Source organism: Neodiprion virginianus, chromosome 3, assembly GCF_021901495.1.
Source record: "Neodiprion virginianus isolate iyNeoVirg1 chromosome 3, iyNeoVirg1.1, whole genome shotgun sequence".
NCBI classification, from domain to species: Eukaryota; Metazoa; Arthropoda; class Insecta; order Hymenoptera; family Diprionidae; genus Neodiprion; species Neodiprion virginianus.
In genome coordinates, this window is record NC_060879.1 from 18,389,213 (window position 1) to 18,413,614 (window position 24,402).

General features: G+C 35.1%; 1 protein-coding gene across 3 annotated transcripts; it reads right to left on the reverse strand.

Annotated features, from left to right (window-relative positions):
• Positions 1-6,675: 6,675 nt before the first annotated feature.
• On the reverse strand, positions 6,676-24,102 carry LOC124301400 (tumor necrosis factor alpha-induced protein 8-like protein). 3 transcript variants are annotated; one of them, XM_046756371.1, is made up of 6 exons: positions 23,823-24,102; positions 17,280-17,540; positions 16,843-17,030; positions 11,090-11,168; positions 8,484-8,752; positions 6,676-7,965 (listed from the first exon to the last, which is right to left on the reverse strand). In XM_046756371.1, the coding sequence occupies exons 2-6, from the start codon at positions 17,302-17,304 to the stop codon at positions 7,612-7,614; spliced, it is 915 nt and encodes a 304-aa protein (XP_046612327.1). In that variant the 5' UTR covers positions 17,305-17,540; positions 23,823-24,102; the 3' UTR covers positions 6,676-7,611. The 3 variants fall into 3 exon arrangements, with proteins under 3 accessions (XP_046612327.1, XP_046612329.1, XP_046612328.1); XM_046756373.1 differs by lacking the exons at positions 17,280-17,540; positions 23,823-24,102 and adding an exon at positions 17,136-17,204; XM_046756372.1 differs by lacking the exons at positions 16,843-17,030; positions 17,280-17,540; positions 23,823-24,102 and adding an exon at positions 16,480-16,497.
• Positions 24,103-24,402: the final 300 nt, after the last annotated feature.

Below are 24,402 nucleotides of genomic sequence, written 5' to 3' on the forward strand. Positions count from 1 at the left end.
ATCATTGTGAAATGCATTTCATATTCAACTAAAATTTCCCTTCCATCTGTAATAGTTTTGTAAGTTTTCGCTAAGGGACCAAAGTGTCAATTTAACTTGTTACATAATGCTCTTCGTTACGAGTAGACTCTGTGTCTTTGTGCAAATATTGTAATTTTATTGGGTGACAAAAACGAGTTCATGAAGGACGGGGATACTTCCATACTGCTATTTCTTTTTGTGTTTCATTATCTATAGCAAGAATTTATAAGGGAAAAAGTGAAACTAAAAAAATATTTGCAACTGAACTTTTCTTGTCACTGAACTTCTATTTGTATTGACTTTGACCTGAACTACCGTTAAAATCCCATTTTATAATGCATCGAAGATCAGAAATCAATAGTGGGTGCAATGTGTTAAAAACATCTCGTTGCATGTTCAAAATTATTTAGGAAGTGTGATCAAGTAGAAACTGTAGACCAGAGGATAACAACGCTATTTTGCTTCTAAAACTGTATCGTAGTGCTTACATAATGTCGAAAACGCAAAATATTCTTTTCTTTTAATGAGCTACCTACTTCTAGAACGAGACTGAATATTCTGAAATGAGGACTAAAATATATTAAATTATTATTACTACATATTGTATTTACCTTTTCATGTTAAGTGAACTGTTTTTCCAAGATGCCAATCCGCGTATTTAAGTCCGATCGAAAGTTTCCTCTTAAAATTTCGAAAAATTTTTTTTTGTTATACGTCACTTTTCCGGATCCTGTCGAAAACATTCGTCAATCAGTCAGAAAATCACGAATGAAAATATAATGAATGGCTTTTGCAACTATTTCTTCATTTGGTATTTAGCAGCAATATCAGATTTTGCAGAAATGAAAAAAATACCGTGTATGTTCACGAGTACCATTCATGCAAAGTGACAAGAAAAAATTGCCGTAAACCTAAATCTGAAGGAAATCGAAGCATTTCTTTAAAAATTTCGAAACTAGACATTATTCCCCATGTGCTCAAACTTCGAACAGCGCAGAATTTTTTGGGATCGCAACTATTTCGTTAATTTTCGATCAAGATGTTCAAAAATTATTTGCTCAAAAGAAACACTCCTAAAAATAGGTATGATTCTAGATCGTCCAAGCTGTGCCCCCCCACCCCCCCAAACATATCGCAGAATCCGTTCTGACCGTCAATTTTGAAATTTGGACTTTTGGCAATCCCGACTCCTGTGGTCCCGAAGTTATACCGATCGTTAGTTGAATTCTTCATACCTAAAAATTTTATGCGTCGTAGCTCATTGGATATCGACAGAATTGAACTGTAAGAAAGAGATATATCACAGGAGTTCTGGTATGTGTACATATTTCAGTGAGTATTTGTATGAGAAACAGAGACATGCAGTTTATAAATTTTAAATGAACATTCTGAACAAAAATTTTCATCAACAACTTTTTTGAATGATTTAAACAGTGTCGGGATTTCTAAAAGAATCTCCTTCCTTGTATTCTTGTTCTCAAATGCATCAACGTTTCAAAACCTATCCAACTATTCCTTTTGAAGAATCTAAATTGCTCATTTCGCCACTCCGCTTGAACGTGATCTTGAGATTAAAATCATTCTACCCTCTCTGACATAACGTGTTATGTTAATCAAGCGCCGAAATAGCTTTCCCAACTGGTCATGCGCCTCGTTAACCAATTTGTAACTTAGCAAATTGAGCGTCTGACTGCGCATGCGCGAGATATTTTGTCTTTCAATTCATGCAAGCTGGCCACTTCAAGCTTCAGATCTCAAAATGTGGCTTACCGACGTTTTTTAAGTGACGTAAATTTTGTAGGTCAACAGACTTCAAATAATGTATGTAGTGATTTGGGAAGGCTTGGCAAACTTTTATCGTTAACCGATTGTTGATAATAACATAATTGCAATTCACCACTCGGCACAAGAAAGTTTGACATCTCAATTCCCGATTCGAGTAAATTGGCTCCCCTATCTTGCATACAATAATATCTCCACCATACGATCATCTCGTCGACGAGTAAAGTTTAATCGTTTTCGCAAGTGGAGTCGGTCACTCAGCCTGCAAAGTTTTACCGTTTCCTCTCAACAGAATCGTTTCAGAAAGTACATATTCTTCAAATTGTGATCTGTATGACCTGTAGTATAAGAGTTATTGTTACAATTTCACATCTATATACATTAATTTACATAGTTTTTACCTAGAAAAATGGTTTGGGTTGTGTATGATCTACGACTCATAAGTAGTATAAAAAGTGCATTCGATCAGACGATCTCACTTGGTCAACACTGAGGAATCGAACTCGTATGAGATATTATTCTATCACGTCAAGATTGGCATATCGTGTTCTTCCGCAGGGACGCCATTCAAAAAATTGAACTCTGTAGGAACAGAACATTTAAATTTGGAAAGTATTGGTCGAAGTTTTTCACGGGTATTTTGTAAGTGCTATTGTAATTAAAAATTCTTAAAAGATAGCTATCATTGCAACACAGTGTACTTCGACATTTTTTCTAATTGAGCATTGTTTTGTACTGAACTAGGAGCTTGTTGTGGCTCCGCTCGCGAATAATTCCAAATGCTACTTGTGGCAAAACTATTATAGACGTAGCCATATGCTCTCGAGGACTTTTTGTAGATTTCAGCGAGATCTTTCATCAAGATCTTAAAAACTCATGAGTATAACTTTTCTCTATCCGTCAGAGTTTCGACAGCGTTCGCATAATTGTGTGATTCCGTTTCGTATTGGATTGCAAATATCGTTATGTCTGGTTTTATCAAAATATAGCTTAAAATCTGGCCAGGAGCTGTAGCTATCCACAGAAAAAAAAAGAATCAAAATCGGTTCGGTAGTTCTAGAATTATACGCAAACATACGGACAGACAGACAGAGACGTCGAGTTTCAAACGGAGATCCACGTTTACAGCGTATCTTTTCTTCGCGGATATTTCACCAGGCACGAACTAATAGGACGCAGCTTTTATGGACCCTAAATTTTCACGCGCAACAGCAATTACTATGCGATGTTTTTTTGTTATGTAAAGTAAAAAAATTCTTTGTTAGCTAAACATTTTTTTTCATTTATTACAGTATGTGCACCAAAGAGAGTAACAACAAATCGCAATGCTTCCAGAGAACACGTGCAACGCGGTATCGATATGTCTTAAATAGTGATCAATAAAGAATAAATTTAGTAAATGCATCGATAATTACAAAAACTGCATTCCGTAGTCTCATTTTCACTTCACTGGGAACTTCACTATTCTTACTAATTTTTTCTTAGTAGTATATTGTTGGTCAACAGCAGGTCTTGTCGTCACTCGTCAAGAACTGATAAAATACTTTTTCACTTATGGGATACTGTCAAGAAATGAAATTTTTTGGCCTTTAGTGAAGTCGGGCGTCGCTGTTGGAAGATATAGGAACATGAATTTCAATTATGTTTTCTTTGAGTACTTACATGTACATACAATCAGTCAAGTGCGAACAATAAGTAAGTTTTATTACCTTTACAGTGTATCCTTTCTTCACTTAATTATGTAGCCTTTAATGGCTGTGTAAAAGAAAGACTATGGAGCTGGACGGAATCAGAATGTCCGACTTTGAAGCGGGCACAATGGAAAGATCACAAGGAAGATTTGGCATACAATGGGCAGGTAATAATATGAAGCGATGTTTGAAGATGATCGGAGATATTACAGGAAGATTTTGGCGAATTTTCAGACATTTTTGAAGGTTTCTAGGAACTTTTATAAATAAAGAAAGAATTTGAAAATTCTAGAGTCGAGTTTATAATATTACAAGTCAATATTATAAGGTAATGTGCGAGAATTTTTGGGAAATGGAAATGTAGTGTACATAATTTCGAAAGTGATTTACCCCTCGGTCTGGTTAGTACGATCGAATGGTGCGTCGAAAGAGGTCATCTGTGCATTTTGGGAAGATCGCGATTTTTCATTTCATTTCGTAGGGAGGGTCGGCCATGAGTGTAAAAGTCAGTTTCCGGGACTTTAAGGGTGATATAACGGCCGCCATCTTGAAATTAAGGGTGTAATTGTTTTTTTTTTATTCATCCGTAACCGTCAGGCTGCAAATATTTTTGTAGACAGCTTATGTGTAGTTGATACAACAACCCGTAACTTTTATTAGTAACTTTTTGCGTTAATATTGATAGTAAAACAATTATAAACAAAAAAAAAAATGAAAAATGAAAGGATAAAAAACTTTCTTACTTGTTCATTTAATTTAAACGGAATAAATTGGAATTCTTTTATTAATTTATTTCTTCATGGAAGTAAATATTACTAATTTAAAATTTTTATATTATAAAAATACAAAAATCATATGATAAGTAAATTCTTGATTATTCTTAATTGAGAAAAGACCGTCGTCTCTTGAAAGCTTATTCGTTCTGTTTTTAGTTCGAAAAACATTTATTGTTTACAAATTGTATAAATTTCCTATTTAACGTCAAGGTTAGTTACTTTTTATTTAACCCTTTCATGCACATTGGTGAGTACACTTATCCTCGCGATTTCTTTTTTTCGACAAGTCTAATTATTATGGAAATTGGTATCCAGGGGTTTTTGGGGTCCTGATCACGAATCCACGGTCAGATTTTTAATATTCAAAATGACGGATCCAATATGGCGGTCGAAAATTCGAAAAAAGCTCAGTATTAGCTAATATTGGATATTTCGAATTTCGAGTTCAGATTCGTAATCAGCGATCCCAAAAGCCCATGTATACAAAATTTCAATTGAATCGCACGTGCGGAAAAATGTATACATGAAAGAGTTAATTAATTTAAATTGCCTGAATGGTAATAATTCGAAATTGTTTCGAATTGAGAATATTAAAATTCAATGATTTGTTTGAATTCATTCATATGTAATTTAAAATAGCAATGAATGAGCTCTCACCTTCTAATCGTAATTTTGGTATAACACAAAGCCTCGCTTGTGCCTGGTTAGCTCTGAGGCAGGTGCTTTTACAAAATACAACTTGACCGAGTTTCGACTGGCTTCTGAATATGAAATTCAACCCATCTCGCCTTATTTAAAGTCTTCGTTGGTTATCGCAATTTCAGATAAGCTTAGAATTTTTTACACTGTTGCATTGTTCAGTAAAACTGAAAATTATCAGTTGATTCTCGAACTCGAAAATTGTTTTTTTTTTTTATATCCGCCCTAACCAGACGACTACAATTTGTAGTAATATTCGTCACTGATCGCTATTGACGCTACTGACGCTGGAATTTGGCATTTTTACCGTAATACTGAAATTTTTTCTTCTCTTAAACAGTAAGATAAATTCTTTGCTATGGTATTTGAAAACCAATCTCAGACCCGAAATAAAATAATTCAATTGAAAGTATTGGGAAAAAAAATTTATCATACCGAATGAAATTAAATATCTTAATCAATGGAAGTAACTTCAGTTATTTATAGAGAGCCAAATATGAAGAACATTTCAATTTTCTATGTAGTGTTTACGGATTGCGTATTATAAAAATATATTCACAATCAATATTAAAGTATGCATTAGACTGTGTATCGATGCGATCTATGAGTATCCATCAAATCATTTATGTGAGTACAATTTGCCGTGTATCTTGGCTGGAACTTACCGATATTACGATCTATTCGTTCACTTTTACGCAAGTGATGTTTTTAATCACGTACGAAGTACCGTCGTTAAATTTAAAAAATCTCGAGCTTCCTTAAAATGCTTTGCAATTACGTACGTACGAAATACGGAATTCTGTTTTTCAATTTCACGAACCCTCGTGGAAATGGCACGGAATTATGAAGTTTATCAAATCTCACCGGAAGCGCAAGCTTGGCATACGTCGTACCCCGCAGCCAATGAGTATGGTGGAAAAGACCTTACAGTGGACCAGGCGGAACTTCAAATCTCGACTAATCGTACTTCATATTTTTCAAATCAAAAAGTAATGAACATATTCGAATACTGAGTAAAGTGTGCCAAAAGGTTTAAACAGATCCGCTGTATGTTTTATCGAGAAAAGATCTCGATAGTAATTTTTTTTCTTCTTTTGGGGTCATGAACCAGTATCATCTCGATCTGTGAGTTTTTTGAAGAAGACGCAGCGTTAACTGGCTATTTAATTTATGTTTTTCGTCTTTAATCATGTTCGAATTACAGTACAAATAGTTTGGGATCCCGCGCATATCAAAATATAGAATTCGTGATTTTATTTTTTTTTTTACTATAGAAGAAGCTTGAGTTTGAAAGTGCAAACAACAATACAGTTGATAAGAAGTTGAAGCTATAGTTATTTTGTTGATTCAGGAAAAATATTGGTTACCTTAGAAAAAATATGCTTCCCACAATTAAAATTTTAACCTAAAAAAAGTTACTAAAAACAGTAAAAACAGTAAAGTGAAGCGGTAATTGGATTTTATCCACGTAAAATGAAGGCAATAACGTAGCAAGAGAATAAAGTACACAATACTTGATTCATTATGTCTTAGAAGCCACCATAGATCTCTCATTCAAATATTATTTTTTTAATGATAGAACGATGGTGGAAATACGCAAAATAAAATATGTAGTATAGAAGATTTAAACAGGAAATGTTGTTTACGATTAAAACAAATATCAGGGTAGTGAAAACACTGACACTGCCAATCCGTACTTAATAATGTGTTTACAAATAATTTATTAACGTTCTTTTAATACAACATTTTTTTCGATAATAATTGTTACTTAATGTAAGGTGTAAAGTGGGTGTATATTGTGTAAAAATTGTGTTTTTTTCTTTGAATTTTTTTCAAACCTTCATTGAATATACATGTATTTAAGATACTTGGAACGTGTAAATACATATCCGAGTGCTGGGTTAGACCCGATATTAATAACTAACATTGGAAATCCCGGTGCATGTGATGTGGTGAGACTGATGCGAGTGTTTCATGACTATGCGAAATAGGTGTGCCTACGTATGTACAAAAATTTACACTAAGTTTCGCGTTAAATGCATTGTATACATGATATGCAATGATATGTGTATTTCATTTGTTTTGCGGTATGTAAAATTGAGTCAGCGTCTTTTAAGACATTTTTCAAAACCCTGAATGTAGTGTTGATATCGGGGACAAGGTTTCAGGGCTTCATTTTCATTTTCATTTTCGTTTTTCACCTTCCTATTTGGTTTCATTATAATTGGTATTGTTAACACCGAGTGCAAGTAACTTTGATTAATTAGCAAGTGGAATAAATAGGAGACAATAAAGTACAATAAATCTACTTAGAATAAAGGGAGTATTCCATAATTATTGCATACCGAATTATTGAGCACGTTTACGTTATAAATCACTTACGGTCACGACTATACCCTGCAGTGTATATTAAACGATAAACGCCTAACGCTCGAAACCCGGTGAATAAATAAATCTGACTAAATCCGGATACATTAACATCCTCGGGAAGGATCACGGGGCTTATCCTTTGTATTTTATACCTTGAGGACTTTTCTTTCTTCTGCATACCCTTTGAAACCCTTGATTCAACCTTATTCTTACAATATCGTTTGGACATTTGAGTAATGCTTATTCAGCCGTAATATCGTGAATATTCCAAATCATAGGTGACCAGCATCGAGAGCTTTGTTAATGTCACTGACTAGGAGTCCAAGAGTTGGTCTGAGTTCGGAATTTTGTCTGAAAATAGCTTCAAGAAACTCCGGATGGGTCAAAAAGTCAAAGACTTGATCGCACCGATCCTGGGATTTTCCCGTTAGGTGCACTTTTATCAATGATTGTACAGCTGTTCTACATCGTTCCAAAGATCGCGTCAAATACGAATTATCGAAGCTGAACTCCAGCTCGTGAAAAGAAACGACAGCCATTGCGACAGCCCTGAGCGCTGCTCTGATCTCTACGATTTTTGGCTCGTCTGATGCTTCCAGTTGCTGATTACGTTGCAAAAGGCCGATCTGCAAATAAACCATACAAAGAAAAAGAGAATTAAAAAATGTTGATTAACCTGTTTAGAAAATGTTAATCAACCTGTTATAAACACTAATAATATAAATCATTCGGAGTGTAAGAATGCAGTAAGGACCATGAGCCACCTGCCGATTAACTCTGTCAGATCCAGAGGACGAGGGGAACCAACAGCCGGATCAACAGCTACTCGCATATGGCGTTCAGTTGAATTTCATGGCCAACTGTCAATCGGCGGCGTGGCGAATATTTCGTAGTTCTTCATGAGTGATATTTAATAAACAGATATACTAAATTACTTCGTGAAAATATTATATGGATCATTTAACGTAAGGTCAATTCGACTGAATTTCGATAACTGAAACTATATATTGCAAATCTCATTTACTTTCATTTACATACATATACGTGCAGTACACGTTTACGATTACAAAATACATAATTGCAGAAAACAATAAGATCTCCGATTATTCACTTTACCCAGGACAAGACAGTGATGGGGTCTCACCTTGATCGACAACTTAACGATATTTTTGAGAAGTTTTTCGGGCTGTTTTCTATCCAAGGCCGGATTGCTTTTCGCTGCTCTTTCGGCAAGTCTATAAAGATTGTCGAGCAAGGACGTGGTCGCGTCGTCGATCAGCAACGATCTCCCTGCTCCAGTCGATACGACTCGTCCCAGGATCTTTTTCTGGGCCCGAAGCCCCAGATCCCGAGCCCTGCTGCCGCTACTACCAGCCGGAAATACTCCGCCACCCGTAGCTGCGGACTGCATCACTGTATGGAAATTCGAACACATTTTAGAGACTCACCGTGGTGTGTAATTGGGACAAATACCTCAGACTTTGATCTTTCGGCTTATAAATTAGTTTCGTAACTTTTGTCAAAATATCGTTTACTGTATTAAAGTTGAAATCCTTAATGAGCTTTGAGCGTTTGTTATCAAGCCATTAATATCGTCAATTTATGCATGGAAAGGTTGATATGACAGCCAGTACGTAAATGTGCTGAAGTAGTCCTTACTGAATATTTTGAATTTAATATGAACGTGTTATCGAAAGTTAGGATACTTTAGCTTCAACTTTCGAATCATGAGCACGAGTTACACACGTGTTTCTTCGTTAGAGTACTTCAGGCTACAAATATTTTAATCAGCCACACCTATATGTATACAGATAATGGAGATTATCTTTACAGGATGTACAGGTCATCCTATAATACTGTATCTCCTTGTTGTTTTTTTTTTTTTTTCGTTTTTGGTTTTTGGAGTAAATGAATGGAAATTTATGCGTACTATATACATATAAATATATACACACACACACACACAGTATATATATACAGATATAATTGCGTATGCCGTAAGAATACTTTTGTGCAAACAAAACGAGGTAGTTACCCGAAGTGACTCCGTTTGTTGTGTTGAGCCCTGCGTTGGCGCTTTCATAGATATCGTGCTTCTCATTGATTATTGCACTATTTTGTTAACTGATATTTTCTTGTCAAAATGGATACACTGAATTAGTTAACCGTAAACAGTTAGACCAGTACTCAATAACAGTTTGAGTCAGTCAGTACAGGAATATCTCAATCTACTTGCAACGACGGCATGGCACGATGAAACATACAGGATATGTATCCTACAGAATGCTGACGTATAACTGTGCACCAATAGGCGTAATTAAAAATAAGAGTGTTTCCATACTTACCATCAAACATTGGTAGACCGCAGTTTCCTCTTGATAACGGAGTCCAAAGAAAAAGTGCAAATAAGGGAAGTCGCACGTCGTTCAAACCCAGGAAAATGAACCAAACGAACTCAAGACGACTGAGTATCTTATGCTTTTCAAAATAAAACGTGATAACGATTAATAAACCAAAACAGAATTCAAATTAATGCTAGGTCGAAGGATTGAAATGAAGCGTAGTAAAAATTAAATCAAATATAAACACATAAAAATGTGTAGGTAAAATGATGTGTAATTTGATGTTCGTTACTTATATTTAAGAATAAAGAGGGATATATTAAAATTTGGCGAATGTTCAGACTCTTTGTCCGTAATATTACCATAAACCGATATAAATTAATGCTAAGTTCGTTACTATATATTCTAACTCGACCGGTCAATATTGAGATTTCTGATCGGATGGATTTCGGTGAAATTTGCTTAAAAATAGCTAAAAATCAATTTTTAATTACTGGGAAGAAATGAGAAAAAAAATTTTCGCTAAAACTTTAGTAGATTAAATTAACCCTCCGTGGTCACACGTTCTGGCTGTAACACGCTGGTCACATGGGAACATAATGACCCTAATCGTGTTTGAACTTCTGCTGCGTTACCGTATCGTTCCGAATGACGCGTACAAATTCAGGATACTAGTTTAAGCATTCTAGAATGTGAAATTAACGGTATTATATTTTAATCGAATTTCAAAATAGCGAAAAAATTATCAAGGGTCCGACGCGTAAAATATACTTAAAAAAAAAAAAAAATTACAACTTCTGCAATTTACATCTTTTTTTTCATAAAATTTTAGGGTGATACTCTTGAGATACGATACTTTGACATAAAAGAAATCCAACAAGTTCCATGGTTTATAGTAGTTTTAGGTTAAAGGTTAAATGCGGGGTCGTTTGGACCGTTGGTGACCACGAAGGGTTAATGAGAGCGCTAAAATCAAACGAACAAGTTTGAAAATAAGAATAAAAACACAAGAGGAATAATTTAATATGCATTCCAAAAAACATTCGAAAGCATGCCGCAGGTTTCAGCAAAACCGCCGATATCATCCGCACTAGATTTATGTGTTTATAAATCTATATTACATGTATCTTCACAGGTAATGTTACTTGACAAGTATAGACTTGTTACGATTACACGGGCTGACTCCTGCTGACAATCGTATGTCAAGACTGTATTTATATTGTACATCGTGTCAACAATCAAGCTTTAGACACAATACGGTAGATTACGGATCGAGAAGAATGTAATAGCTGACAGTTTCGCATGGCTTTCCTAAAAATTCGTGTGACTGAAGAATTTGCATTTCTATATTTCGGGCCACTATTTCGGGCTCTGGAAGACCAACAAATGAAAATTCACGGCTGCCTACCTTGATTACAGTCGGTGACTGCTACGAGATGGTAAAGTAGCCAGCTCTGTAACTCCATAACTGCAGTTCCCCACGCCAGCTGAAACAAAAATAATTAGGACAAATTATCGTTATGTTAAATGGGGCATTAGGAAACGTAACAGCACGAAATATAATGTGTTTCCAAAATATTTGTCAAAGATCCCCAAATTGGAGTTTGGTTGACTAGTTTTTTAAACGAAGAAAATTGAAGTATAATAATAATGGTCTTGAGGGACAAGAATTGATTAAGCCTGTTTTTTTTTTGTATGTAAAATCTATCCTAGGAAAAGTCCATGCGGAATAATGGCAGCAAAATGTAATTGGAAATTTTTGTGAAGCTGTTTATCAAAACTCACAAATTCCATTACTCGTTACGTCATGGATTAATGTCGATTCATTCTCATACACAAATTGGAACAAAATATGTAAATGGGAAATTTGTTGATGTTAAAATGATCACCAAGTATAACATTAATCACCTAAGTCGAAAAACTAAAATAAAACGTATGTGCAAACAGAGAATAAAGGACATAGCTGCCATGTTTGTAATATCTTCTCAGAATAATGATTCGGTTCCTTTTGGAATGAGCGGATGCAAAGAGCACGTTAGAAATTACAATTCAGCATTATCGTTTTGACGAAACGTTTTGAAAATAATGAAATACTAGCGTATTTGATTTGTAACAAGTTGTTTCCCGTTTAACAGGATAATTGTTACACGGAGGTAAAGTTATTTCGTCGTACAACTGGAGGATTCTTCGGAATACAAAAAAACAATGAAAGCTGCCACGTTTACTCTGCACAAGAGTTTGTCGTATGGAACACTTTCCAATTATAAAAGATAAGCTCTCAACTGATTAGCATGAAATACGACTATTTACAAGTAGATAATACGAGCATGATGTAGATCGTACGTGTAATAAGAATTCTATGGCCCCATTTGGACCAAGTATTCGATACGCGCATCAGGCACAAAATTTCTAACCACGAAGTGAAGCGACTGATAATTATTATCTGACGCCAAGTGAAGTAACAGAAATTTTAACACCTGAGGCTGTTATGATTTCTACTTTTATCACTCAAATTTCAACAGACTGGTTACGGTTCTCGTCAATTCTTGGTGTGCTTTACTCTGAAAATTCAACAACAGCCTCTTTCTACGCGACATTCAAATTACAGCATGGAGTAGCGACTTGAAATACATGCGTTATTTAATTTTGTACCGTATCCAAGGTTAAACCTTTTCTATCTTTAACCCTAGAGCACGTGTATCTTTTTTTTACCTTCTAACGCCGTGAGTGGGGTTGTTAACAACCCCACGAGTTTCTCGTTCGTAAAATCGTTCTAAAAGCAATAATGGGACTTGTAAGTACATAAATATTTTCCTTTTTTAATAAAGAAACGAATGGTAAACAGGAAATATAATTTTGTTGAAATTTAGTCGGTACAAAATTTAATTAACTACCAAAAAGTGCAAAAAAACTGGTAGAACGTCAGTTTTTGGAATAAAATCTCAGATCCTTTTTGTAATGAACCGATATCCAAATTTCTAATGCGATTTTGAAAAGGATACATGAAACTGTCAGAGAAAGATAAATATATCTATCTCCCGGTAAAAAAACATATTTATTTTGGGATATGAAAACGGGAAAAATACGGAATACGATAATACGAAAAAAGTTAATAAAAACGTGACAAGAAAAGTGTTTGTAAGGGATTTTCGTACGTTTTTTAGCTATTTCATTTTAAAGATAGTATATAATTAGTAATAACAAATTGAGGCAGAAATCGTATAACTCATTCAACTGCTGTAGCGCAAAGGCAACAAAGAACCGTTGGGTACTTCTCGCAGATTAATGAATTTCTTTTAGACATTAATACTAATATCTTTAATATTATATAGTATTATAACTATTTTATTATCTGATTAATAATTTATAAACAACAGCCTGCGATTTTCCGTACGAAAAAACCGAAAGAAAATTTGGCATTAAGTATCATAATTATTATTATTAAATAATATACATAGAATGTATGAAGGGGTGCGACGAAACAAAATCTTACGTGCTATTATTTTTTTCTTAAGATCGATAGTACTTTGCATAAGAACGAGTTTATTTTTTTGACAGATTAAAAATTCCAGTATTTTTTTCGAAATTCCCTGAGTTTTCCCGGTTTTCCAGCTTTTTTCTACACGTACGAACCCTGTTATACAAACCGCCAAGTTCACGCGCGTAAAAATATAAAGTAGCGAGTTAACGAAGGAAATTGCTTCGGTATGTCAAGTATATTTCTTTAGATAATGCATGCGACTCTTGACGCTTAAATTTCGCAATAACAAGTCAAATACGTTTATTGGAGTATCAAAGTAAAATTGAATGTCAATTTCTAGGTCATGAGCGCAGTTTAAAATACGGCTGGGTTAGTTAACTACCCGTACGTGAGTTCTAGGGTTAAAATACATCGTGTATTCCAAATATCTTCGAACACTCGAAAAAAAAAAAGAAAACCCTTATCCGTTTCGATTTTCGAATAAATTTTACGCATAGTTAGGGTAACGTGGGACACGACGGACCCCTTAAAAAAATTTTTAAAAAATATCGAGATATTATAGAATTTTGTTAAATATATGTTGAATAGAAGTACGCAAAATTCATTTAGGGCAAAAAAAAAAATTCTTTTAACAATGATTTTCAGATAAAAGCCAATTGCTCTTGGTATGACATGCTAGCTTTATTGCTCATTTATAATTATAGTAAAATATACAAATTTAGAGGTAATCGAGGTACAACAGTAGTCATTCCGACAATAATAGGAGATCATAGTATTTCTAAACTAGCAGTCCATTGCTGCTCGGTCCGCGACTAGTTTCACATGCTTCCTGTGGCAAAACTATCAGACATAGTCATATGCTCTCGCTAACTTTTTTATAGATCTCGTCGAGACTTTGGAAAGTCTTGAACATTACTTTCCCCTATCGGTAAGAGTTTAGTCAGCGTTCGCATAGATAGGCATATACGAAATATAGCATAAGACCTGGCCAGACGTTGTCGCTATCGACAGAAAAAAAAAGAATCAGCAACGATTCGCTAGTTCCGGAGTTATAAGTGAAATTCGTACAGACAGAAAGATGTTCAGTTTTATATGTGTAGAGCAGAAGAAAAGAGGAGCGAAGTTTACAAACAGTATTAATTACTATTGGAAAATAGTGAGTGTGAAAAAGTGATAGGGATAAATGACAAATTTTCCAAAAATTACTGTAAAAGTAAGTATTTCGAATAACATAAGTTATAAGAGATGTAGGAAACTTTAACGTTCTTAATAAAAACGCGTATTAAATTGAAAGGCACTTACACTTTCTGCAAACAGGATTTGAGAGAAATTCTAAACGTCTATACGAAAAAACATTGCGCAAAATTGTCGAATGTTTCCGAACTGTTCCGATCTCACCCGACGAGCAGATCCGCCATTACATTATTTCGTGCTAATTTATGTGATGCGTTTATGATCTGACACGTGTGGAGTCCCTGACTTGTAGAAGAAACAGGTGGAACTATTAATCAAACATTAAAGTAATTTGTAAATATCTACCACCTATTAATAACGTGGGTGTTTATTTAGGATAGGAACTTCACATCAAACACCGTTCTTTTTTACCACAAAACAAATTTTCTTTAGATTGGTATTATTTATTCGATTCATTGGTTCTTGTATGCGAAGTATATCGCAGGAGTCGTAAGCCAGCGAACTCACGATACCACGTGACTCCCATTTTTCGTATAATGGTTTATACGAAACGTGCAAGACTTTATTATGCTCTTTACAGAGCAATATACTAACTATCGATATTCGAATCCATTACACAATTTAATACAATGATTTGCAAGTACCGTAATTATTTTAATTTAAGAGTCTAATATTCTTATGAATCACTCTAAAAGATATCAACTCTGCATTTTCACAGTCACTCTGCGACTTCTTGTGACTCTACCTCGATTGTCACTAAATTCTTACATTTTATTCAACATTCGAGAAATTTTAGGTTATAGTACAGTTGTTATCCGCAAATGTAATTGTTGACGAATATCTGATGGATCGTACTTACACAAAGCTATTTCTAGCCACTTTGGAGTGATTATTTGCGAAAACAAATTTAGATGTTCACTGAAGATTCCTAAGGAGAGTGCAATAAGCTTGAAAACGTTATAAACGAACGAATAACATTAGAGTTCAAACATTTTGCACGGTCCAATTACAAAACGTTTTTTAAAATTGTTGATATCTGAGCTTCTGTTATTCGAAGTTTCTCAGAATTGCACTTCGATTGCATACAGGGTAGAGGAGTTTCATCAGTGTTCGCTGCATCGTTGTCGCAAATAACGATGGTGGAGATTTTTAAACGATGGATTCCCTCGAGTTTTCCTAACTTTTGGTTTCGATGGCACGGCCCATTTATGTTCAGACCAATGAATTCATGTCTTCGATTAGGCTTCTCTGAAATAATCGCAAGTCATTCGGGTAGAGGGACTCCAGTTTTGCACCAGCTTCGTAGCTAAATGTATAGTAATGCGTTGTAACGGACGACGACCACCTGCCTGTGCAATCGTCATCGCCTAATCCGACATAGTCCACCTCGGGCTAAATTCATAAATACCTAGTTGATCGAACACGTACGATCAGAGCGAGAACAAGTAGAGGCAAGTCTATAACCTATATATGACCTAGTCAAGCAAGTTACTGACACTAGACGGATTGAGTTGAAGTTAATTTTCTTGACTCAACAAACGTGGTAAGTTTTACTGTCTTCCGGCAACGTCTGATGTATATCGCTGTTTCATTCTTCCAAGATTTCTATCAGTGACTCTCCGAAGAATGCAAAAAAGAGAACAAGTCCTTGAATATCGATTATTTATTTAAAATCGTTTCAAAACAGAGAAAAATATACTCGTTCGTTTTACTCTGCAGACGAGTCATTTTATTTGATAGTCGATTCTGTAAAATCCCACAACGACTATTTATTTTATAACGTTGTTATCGTATTTAATTGTTCAAAATCGCACTGATGTTAATTCTAATCAACAAATGGTAATACGTATCAAATTGACTATTGAGAGGAAAAAATTGTTTCGATAAATTTGTACGAAACAGTTTTCCAAAAAAAATAAGCAGTCGTGGAGTGACATCAACGAGTATAGTAAATTATTCATTCTTCTAAAGCGGTTTAAAATGACAAATTGATATCGAAGCCCTTATTCATAATTTAAATCTGATTTTTTTTTCAATCTTGGGTAAATGCAATAATTTCATACACTTAACGTGCGTCCATCTCCTGTTAACGATATCAAAAAAGTACTAATTTTCGACTGTACCATTTCATTAAGAGGTCTGAGGCAGCAAGAGAGAGGATATCGTCCTACCGTTCCTCTCTCTGTCTCCCAGCTTTTCTTCCAGTAGGCTCTCTCGAAGAGCTATAAATTCTCTAAGTGGGAAGTTTCAACGTACAATCGAGTCGACATAGCAGAATACTGCAATATCCCCCCGGGCCTTCGGTTCCCCTTAAGTCTTATAATACATATAAGTAAGAGTATTTTGATAAATCGTTTTACAGTTTGTAACAAGAATAACCACGAAATAATGTGATTTTCACGAGATTAGTCAGTTTTATTTATGATCGATATTACAAATATAAATTGGTTGTGTCTCGGATTTTCATGACACAGTTGTAAACATACCATATAATTCTTTGCTGTGAAATGATTAATTAGGTACAACTCCAAAGACGAGTGTTCCAAATGGATGTTGGTAAACTTCAGTCGAAATCCTGCTGGCAATTGATTGATGAAAATCGGATTAATTTTCGAAGTAATCGATCGAAAGCATCCTCCGAGAATTCTGTAAGGTCGTCGAGCATTTATTTCTGCTAAGGAGATGACAGAAAAATTATGTGCAGAATGGACATATTACTTCTGTTTAATTTTATTCGACATCACAACGAGTAAAGTAATTAAAGTACACATAACCTCACATCTGTATATATTACAAAACTCGTTTGTGAAGTGTCCTTTATTCTGCCCCACCTCTTTTTCTACAATATGTACAAGTCAGCGCTATTACAACATTTTGCGTGTGTCATAAACAATTTTTATTTTCGTTAGCACAAGTACCTCACAGAAAATTACTGCACTCGGGTACATTGAACCACTTATTACACACGCAAGTTCGGGTGAGCGGCCATGTTAAATTTGTCAAATTGATCACAAACAACATGACTTCTATTTGTGACAAGGGTCACAAGGGTCACAAGGCTGTTTATACCATATCGCATCGAATTAATACAGAGATCAGTGTTTTTTACACCTGAGGTGTTCCGGGGTGGATGTTATAAGACCCTTATAACCAAACGTCCTTCTATCGCAATACTTCGCTCTGACTAAAAGGAAAACAAAAAACAAACAATTGTATCGTTAAAAGTGATCCTTTTCCAAAACATTTACATCACTATACCTATAAATTCCCCATACGCTTAGACAAATTGTAGAGAGTTGAACGAGTTCTCACGCCTCATACATTTGTTCAATTATAGTACGGCGAATAGGTCAATACTATTGAATTCGTATGCAAGAACTCATTCTAGTAGCAAACGGCTCGAATCTTTTCTGTACACAAGTACGAGCCTGTACGTAATTTTTCAGTTAAACTACAAGTATAATGCAACGTCTTTATTCCTAGAGCTGCTGAAAATCAATACTACACGCAACACCACCTATATTACGACGATGCAAGGAGGTATGTATGCGTGTACGGATTATAGCGTGAGCTTTCTGTGAACGAAACCTCGCACGCACAGGGAGCTCGACATTTTTCTTGCCAATCCCTACAGGACTTCGAGCTACAGTTGTGCGGAATATATATTTAACCCTACAACTGATGACTTTATTTTTCTACCTTCAAACGCATGACTGGGGTGGGGTACGAACTATCCTATGCTGCTGATAAACGGACGTGGTTTTCGTCTTTTTTTTTTCATAAAGAGAACGGTGTACGAGAAATATGATTTTATTTACATTTAGTTAATGAAAAACCCATTCGAAGACTAAAAATCGCGTGGGGTGCGTTCGGACCTCAGTTATGAGTTGTGGGGTTGAAAAATCGTTTCATTTCGATTGTGAAAATTGATGCATCGGATGAAAAAAAAGTATCGATTCCGAATAATTGATGAGTGTCTGGTAAGGTAAAGAACTGTAATGTTAAAAAAATAGATTGTTTCATTAGGTACTAACTAAAAACCTAGACTTCCCAAGAAATGAATTCCACAATTTTACCTCACTTGACATTGATCAACACATTGATTCGCTGATCCCCGTTAATAATTTTTGAATTTACAAAATATGACAATCTGATAATAGCAAAAGGATTTTATTGTTAGTTCAAGTAAATCAGGTTTTACTTCATACCACGAATTGTTGTGTTGGCCATTTTTTTGTCGAATCAAATAATTCTACTCTGTACTAAACATTACTTTGAATTGGAAAAAAGCATTTCTTTCACCATATTTGATTGACATCTTTGGTAAATTCAACAAATCTTTTCTCTATCTGTACCGAGTGGGTAGAAGAAAGTCGGAAAAATTGCGAGGACATTAATAAGTAGCACGGCGCTTGGAAATTAAATTATGTCCGGACATCGCCATGCTAGTATTACAAAGTGGCTTATTTGAACTTGCCTGGAATCTTAAATAAATCGGACGGCAAATATTTTTAATATAGCGTTTGTATGATAGTCTTTACGCAATCATTGCCAAATATATCGTATATTTAGTTTCCTTTCTTTTTGAAATCTCTCTATCGACATTAGAATGTATAACGCAATTACCTGATTTTCCTTGACCATTTTTGCGGCTTTTTTTTTACACGATCGGCTTTTCGTAATCGAACGTATATTTCTAAACGTTCGTGCTCTCAAAAGAAACAAACCATAAGTTCGATGTGAAGATTTCCAGCAGGAAAATCTCACGTACTATAAAATATTGTGAAGTTTAGGTTTTCTTGAAATTTTCTGTGTTTTTTCCTTCAGGTTTCCTGAGCATTTCTGCGCAACGTTTTTTGTGGGTTTCGACCCAGGCCTTAGGAAATGCTTTTATATTACTTCAGTATACTGTTTAAATGATTCATGCGACAGTAAATATTAACGGAAAGCGTTATCAATCACAATTTGACGAAACAGGATGAAACAGCACTACACATGCGCTACAGCTCCGACTAATTGCGCGCCGTTGGCAATGAATAGTGAAGAGACATAGTTAATCGCTGCAGTGACTCAGTTATCATATTAATAAGGTCCTACATATGGCGAGTAGATAGAAACATAGAGGATTCTTTGTCAACTCGACTACTTTTTCATCAGCTCCTTCGAAATTTTTTTTAATTATTAAACAGGTCCCATTTGAAGTTGAGAAAACACCCTATGGATTTGTTTTCAATTGTCATATATACGTCACGTTTGATCGAAGAACGTGACGTTCGTTTTTCGACCTAAAAATGCTTCGGCTTTTTATGGCCAATGTTTATAAAACTTGATTAAGTGGCGGTCTGTTAAATGTAGGTACTGACGTTTGATTGCCGAATACTTAAAAATTTGCGACTTTGTTCGTGAGGTGCAAAGCAACAAAACAAATAAAGAAGTTCGTATCTATAGCTATTTGACTAATTTTTATTCAGTGCAAGTATCTCATCAAATTTCTGTTACGAGGAATGCAAAACCAGATGATATGTATTTACGTTTACATAATATAGATACACATTTCTACTGTTTTTGGACTATTGTATTCCTCAGACATCACGTTAATTATTATTGCAACCCCTGTTGTATTACATTTCTTAACAGGTATTTTCACGGTAAAACATCTGATTGCTTCCAAAGTTACGTTGTAAAGCGAACGTATATCGCCAACGCTTTGCATCGCCAAGAAGCAGCTGTTGCTGGGGTACCGGCAGCTGTGCAACTGGTAAGAACCCCTTATTCGTTAATATCCAAGACTTTTCAAAAGACACCCCATGCCACCTGGCTCTGGACGATGTGAATACACCTTTCCTCTACTCGCATACATACGTGATACCCTTGAGCGTAAATATACGAGTGGATCAAATTATAACTGCGACGTGAAGTATCGAGTTAACGTCTACGGGACGAGCCAATTCACGCTTCAAAAAGTATATATTTGTCCAACTTTTGCGTAGCAAGAAATGATACATTATGTTCATCGATTTTGCTATGTAAAAAATGCATGACAACTCTCGTTAAAAAGATGTCCAAATGTTTAATAAAACATTACAGTTCTCCGATATTTTTTACAATGCATATTTCATGGTTTTTAAGGCACACTGGGAATTGCCGTGTTATAGGTTTTTGAAACTATTAGAAATCTTATGTGCTAGTTAGTTGAACTATTCGTCAACCATGTAATTCCACCGCTACTCTAGTAATAACTTCTATCCATCTCTCAAAAGTATATTATCTAATTAAGAGAACAAATTGCTCTGTTATTTTATCGCAGATCATGCCTAAGTCCAACAACAATATTTTAGGGTTCCGCTAGTTACGAAACAGGAATAATAATACCCGCATGTAACATCTGTGATCAGCAAAATTCTAATTAGTTTTTTGAAACAGCATGAGAAAATTAGTTCTCATCCCGGGGCTTTATTCCGAAATTTGATCGCTTGTGCAAGGTGAAACGGTAAATAAATGATGTGGCTAAATATTTTTAAGTTCATTTTCCGTGTGACATAACGCTGATAGTCCGCAAACAACGAAATGAGTAAACGTGCAAGAAACTTATTCGATAACTGTGGACTGATAGAAAAATCGTCCATGGTATAAAAATGATGGGTGAATCTGACGTAGTAAAATATTCATTGCGTGAAAAGTTCCAAGTGGTAACATATGGGGCGGTCTCCGATAACTCAGCCATTTTTTTTTTTTTTTTTTGCACTCTTGGATCTGTGATTTTATACGTTCCCAATACACTGTTAAATACCCTGTAAAATTTACAGCGAATTGAAAGATGTCGCTTTGAAAGGGAAAGAATTTCCAATTTTTTTCACCGAAAATATAGCGTTTGTGATGCCGTCAAAAATATAACATATATTGCACTGAATAGTTCATGTAAAAATAAAACTTTTTTGTATTGAAGTTCTTTTTGTCCGACTTCTATCTTCCATGATATACGGATTAAAAAAAAAAAAAAAAACCATTTCCGATAGGAGTAAATAAAAAAATTTGAAAAAATTTACAGAGAGTAATATTTTAAAGAAATTACCGAAAAAAGTTCGTTCATGTTTGCAAAACTATTTTGATATTTCAAAAATATGGATCATCGAGTTTTTGTTTTTAGAACAACTGTGTCCCACAACAGTTTTACATTGCATGTGAAGTTGGATACGCATCTCTTGCAAGTATTCTCAGATATTGTACCAATGTATTGGATATGAAAATTTTACCTTTAGAAATTCATAATAACTGAATTCACAAGAACACCGATATATTTTACTTTTATTTCTGCCTCTGTATCATATATTTTATCACTTGATGGAATAAATAGAATATTTAATTAACAAAAATACAAAAAATTAATGTACTAGGTATGTTTATTAGCTGTAATTCAGATGAGATGGCTGCATTTTTCTACCGGCAACATCACACGTTGCGAGAAATCTTAGAAATCTAACTCTGCGCCGTGTACAGAAAACAAGGTTTTCTTTGTTCACATACGAAGCATGTAGAGCATCCTTAGTATACTTACACTTGTAGATACAGTGAAAGTAATAAAAATGCATGTATGTCGCTTTTTGCCGCGTAATTACATGCAAGTGGGAGTAGCTGCCACAGCTACTTCATTCAGTTGCTTCATGATTCACAATTAGTTTACAGCTCGCGTATTTCAGCGTACGCAATAATCAATAATTTTTGCTATGAATTTCGTGCAGTACTTTGAATGAGCATAGCTTAACATCTATGACCAATTAAAAAAAAGCAGATATATAGAAAATTTTTCATGTCTAGAACTAGAGGTAATATCACAAGCTCTGGCATTGTTCTCGCGACTTTAGAACGCGGCATGATGATTGCTTGACACACCGATCTTTGTAGAGTAATTTTATGCAATAACTGTAAAATGGTTAAAAAAAAAAAGACAACTATTTGCAGATTACATGCAGCAAGTGCCTTTCTATGATATCTAAATTGAATTGAACGGTGAAAAATTGTATTTAGTTGCGTCTCTCAAAAGTCATCGAAAATCTGCAATCATATTTTACTTGAGTATAGCATTGCCTGAACCGCGTTACTAATATCACAACCGGACGAATGAGTCCGTTTTATGACTAACGCGTTCCTTCGTTCGTTACGTCGCGCATTGGTCCGTGTTGCAAAGGCACTTAATTCTTGTCGTACACTCGTCATAGCTGGCGAGTAATTGTGTGATTTTATAATTTAATGGAAATCTTTGGATTTGGCTGCCATTTTGATATATAATCTTTTGTGCTACGATATTATGAAAAGCTCTAAAATTTAGGCCTCAGAGCAATTATGACAATTCTTTGGTGGTGTGTTGAACAAGTCAAAAATATGTAAATGTTACTGCGATATCATTGCACGTGATAAATTCTAGTCGATGCGATAGCTGCGTCCGCTTCGATAGATCGCTCTACCTACTGAATAACCGCGGTGTGTTCAAATTTTATGTAAAATCATTATAAAAATTCAATGAAATAATTGGTCAACATGTTTCGCGTAAACGGTACTGCCATGAGATTTAAGATTTAACGGATTTTCGTATTTCAGTACACATATTAAAATCGCAGTCAGATCGAAAAATTTGCATTTACGTGTAATTTGACAGATTTTCATACACATGCGAATCAAGTTCCAGATTTCAAAAAAAAAGTATAGCAACTAGGCAGGTTTCCATGCGATATATTTCGAGCACTTGTAGAAAAGTAAGCTTAAAGTCTGAGAATATGTATAATTTACGCAAGTAAGATACCTTTTCTCCTGACTCAATTCATTTAGACGTCATGTATAAGGGAGTTACGTTGAAAATACTTTTAAGAGTTGTTATAACAACACAAATAAATGCAACGATATATTGTTAGGGCGTTGACTGAAGATATATTAAGAACCGCGAACCCTTGTGGGCCAGAAGTGCGATCCTTTTGAGGCACGGAAGAGCGTGAACACCTAACGGAAATTATATTGTTTTGCGATTAACAACTCAAGTTGAATAATACGATTATTCGTTTATAGCTTTCGGACTAACTTGTAAAAAATTATGTGGTCAGTTACTTGCCATATAACGATTGCAGATGATTCAAAAACTGCCCCCAAGTACCCTGAAGTCGTTCGAAACACGTTAAAACGTTATAATAAAACGTAACTTACGAGTTCATCGAACGAAGTGTTAAATAAGTGTAGAAAAATATAATTATCCCCGGGCCGTTCGGGAACATCGAATAGTCACGCAAATTTGCCCAGTGTTTACGGCATTTGCACATCTTGAGTCAACAATTAAGATATCTCGAGACTTTCAGAATCATTCTCATTTGTTCTCACATATTTTTGTTTTACGTCAATACAATTAGGTAAATTATATATTCTTGCTAATATGAAGAACTGATATGAAATTTCAAAATTCTGATTTATCCCTACAACTAACCTCGGATGCAGTTTAAGTCGCAAATAGCGACACAGCTCGGTTGAAAAATTTCCTCAAGTGCTTCAACGTGTAATATGTTGTTGTTGGGAATCCGTATTTGCTACACCATCCTGGAAACCACTTTGCTATGATCAAACATGACACTGCAGACAAATTTACAATTATGTCCACCGTTGAGGCACGTAAAAACCCCAAAACCCACAACGCGACAGACCAGTGCTCACTCGTCACTACGCAATACGCATTCGTCGCCGAGTGTCGCCTGTTGTGATCAACGTCCCGCTCGGTTACCATGGAATCCAATCACGTGGTGGGGGCACAGTGTATGGGTGGGAGAAATCAGTGAGGAAACCATGGAGACTAGAGTAAAGGAGGTAAAGGAGTCCAATTTTTGTACCTTTGATCCCGTATTAAAAATCCGTACAATAAGGCTTGCGCAGGCTGACGCTGAACGGCGCTGATATCGCAAAGATCCAACAAGTGACAAGGTGACTAGACAGAGACAGATATACGCATTATTATTATTATGTATCTATTTCATAGAGGAAATGCTTCAACATCACCATAATCGATATAATTT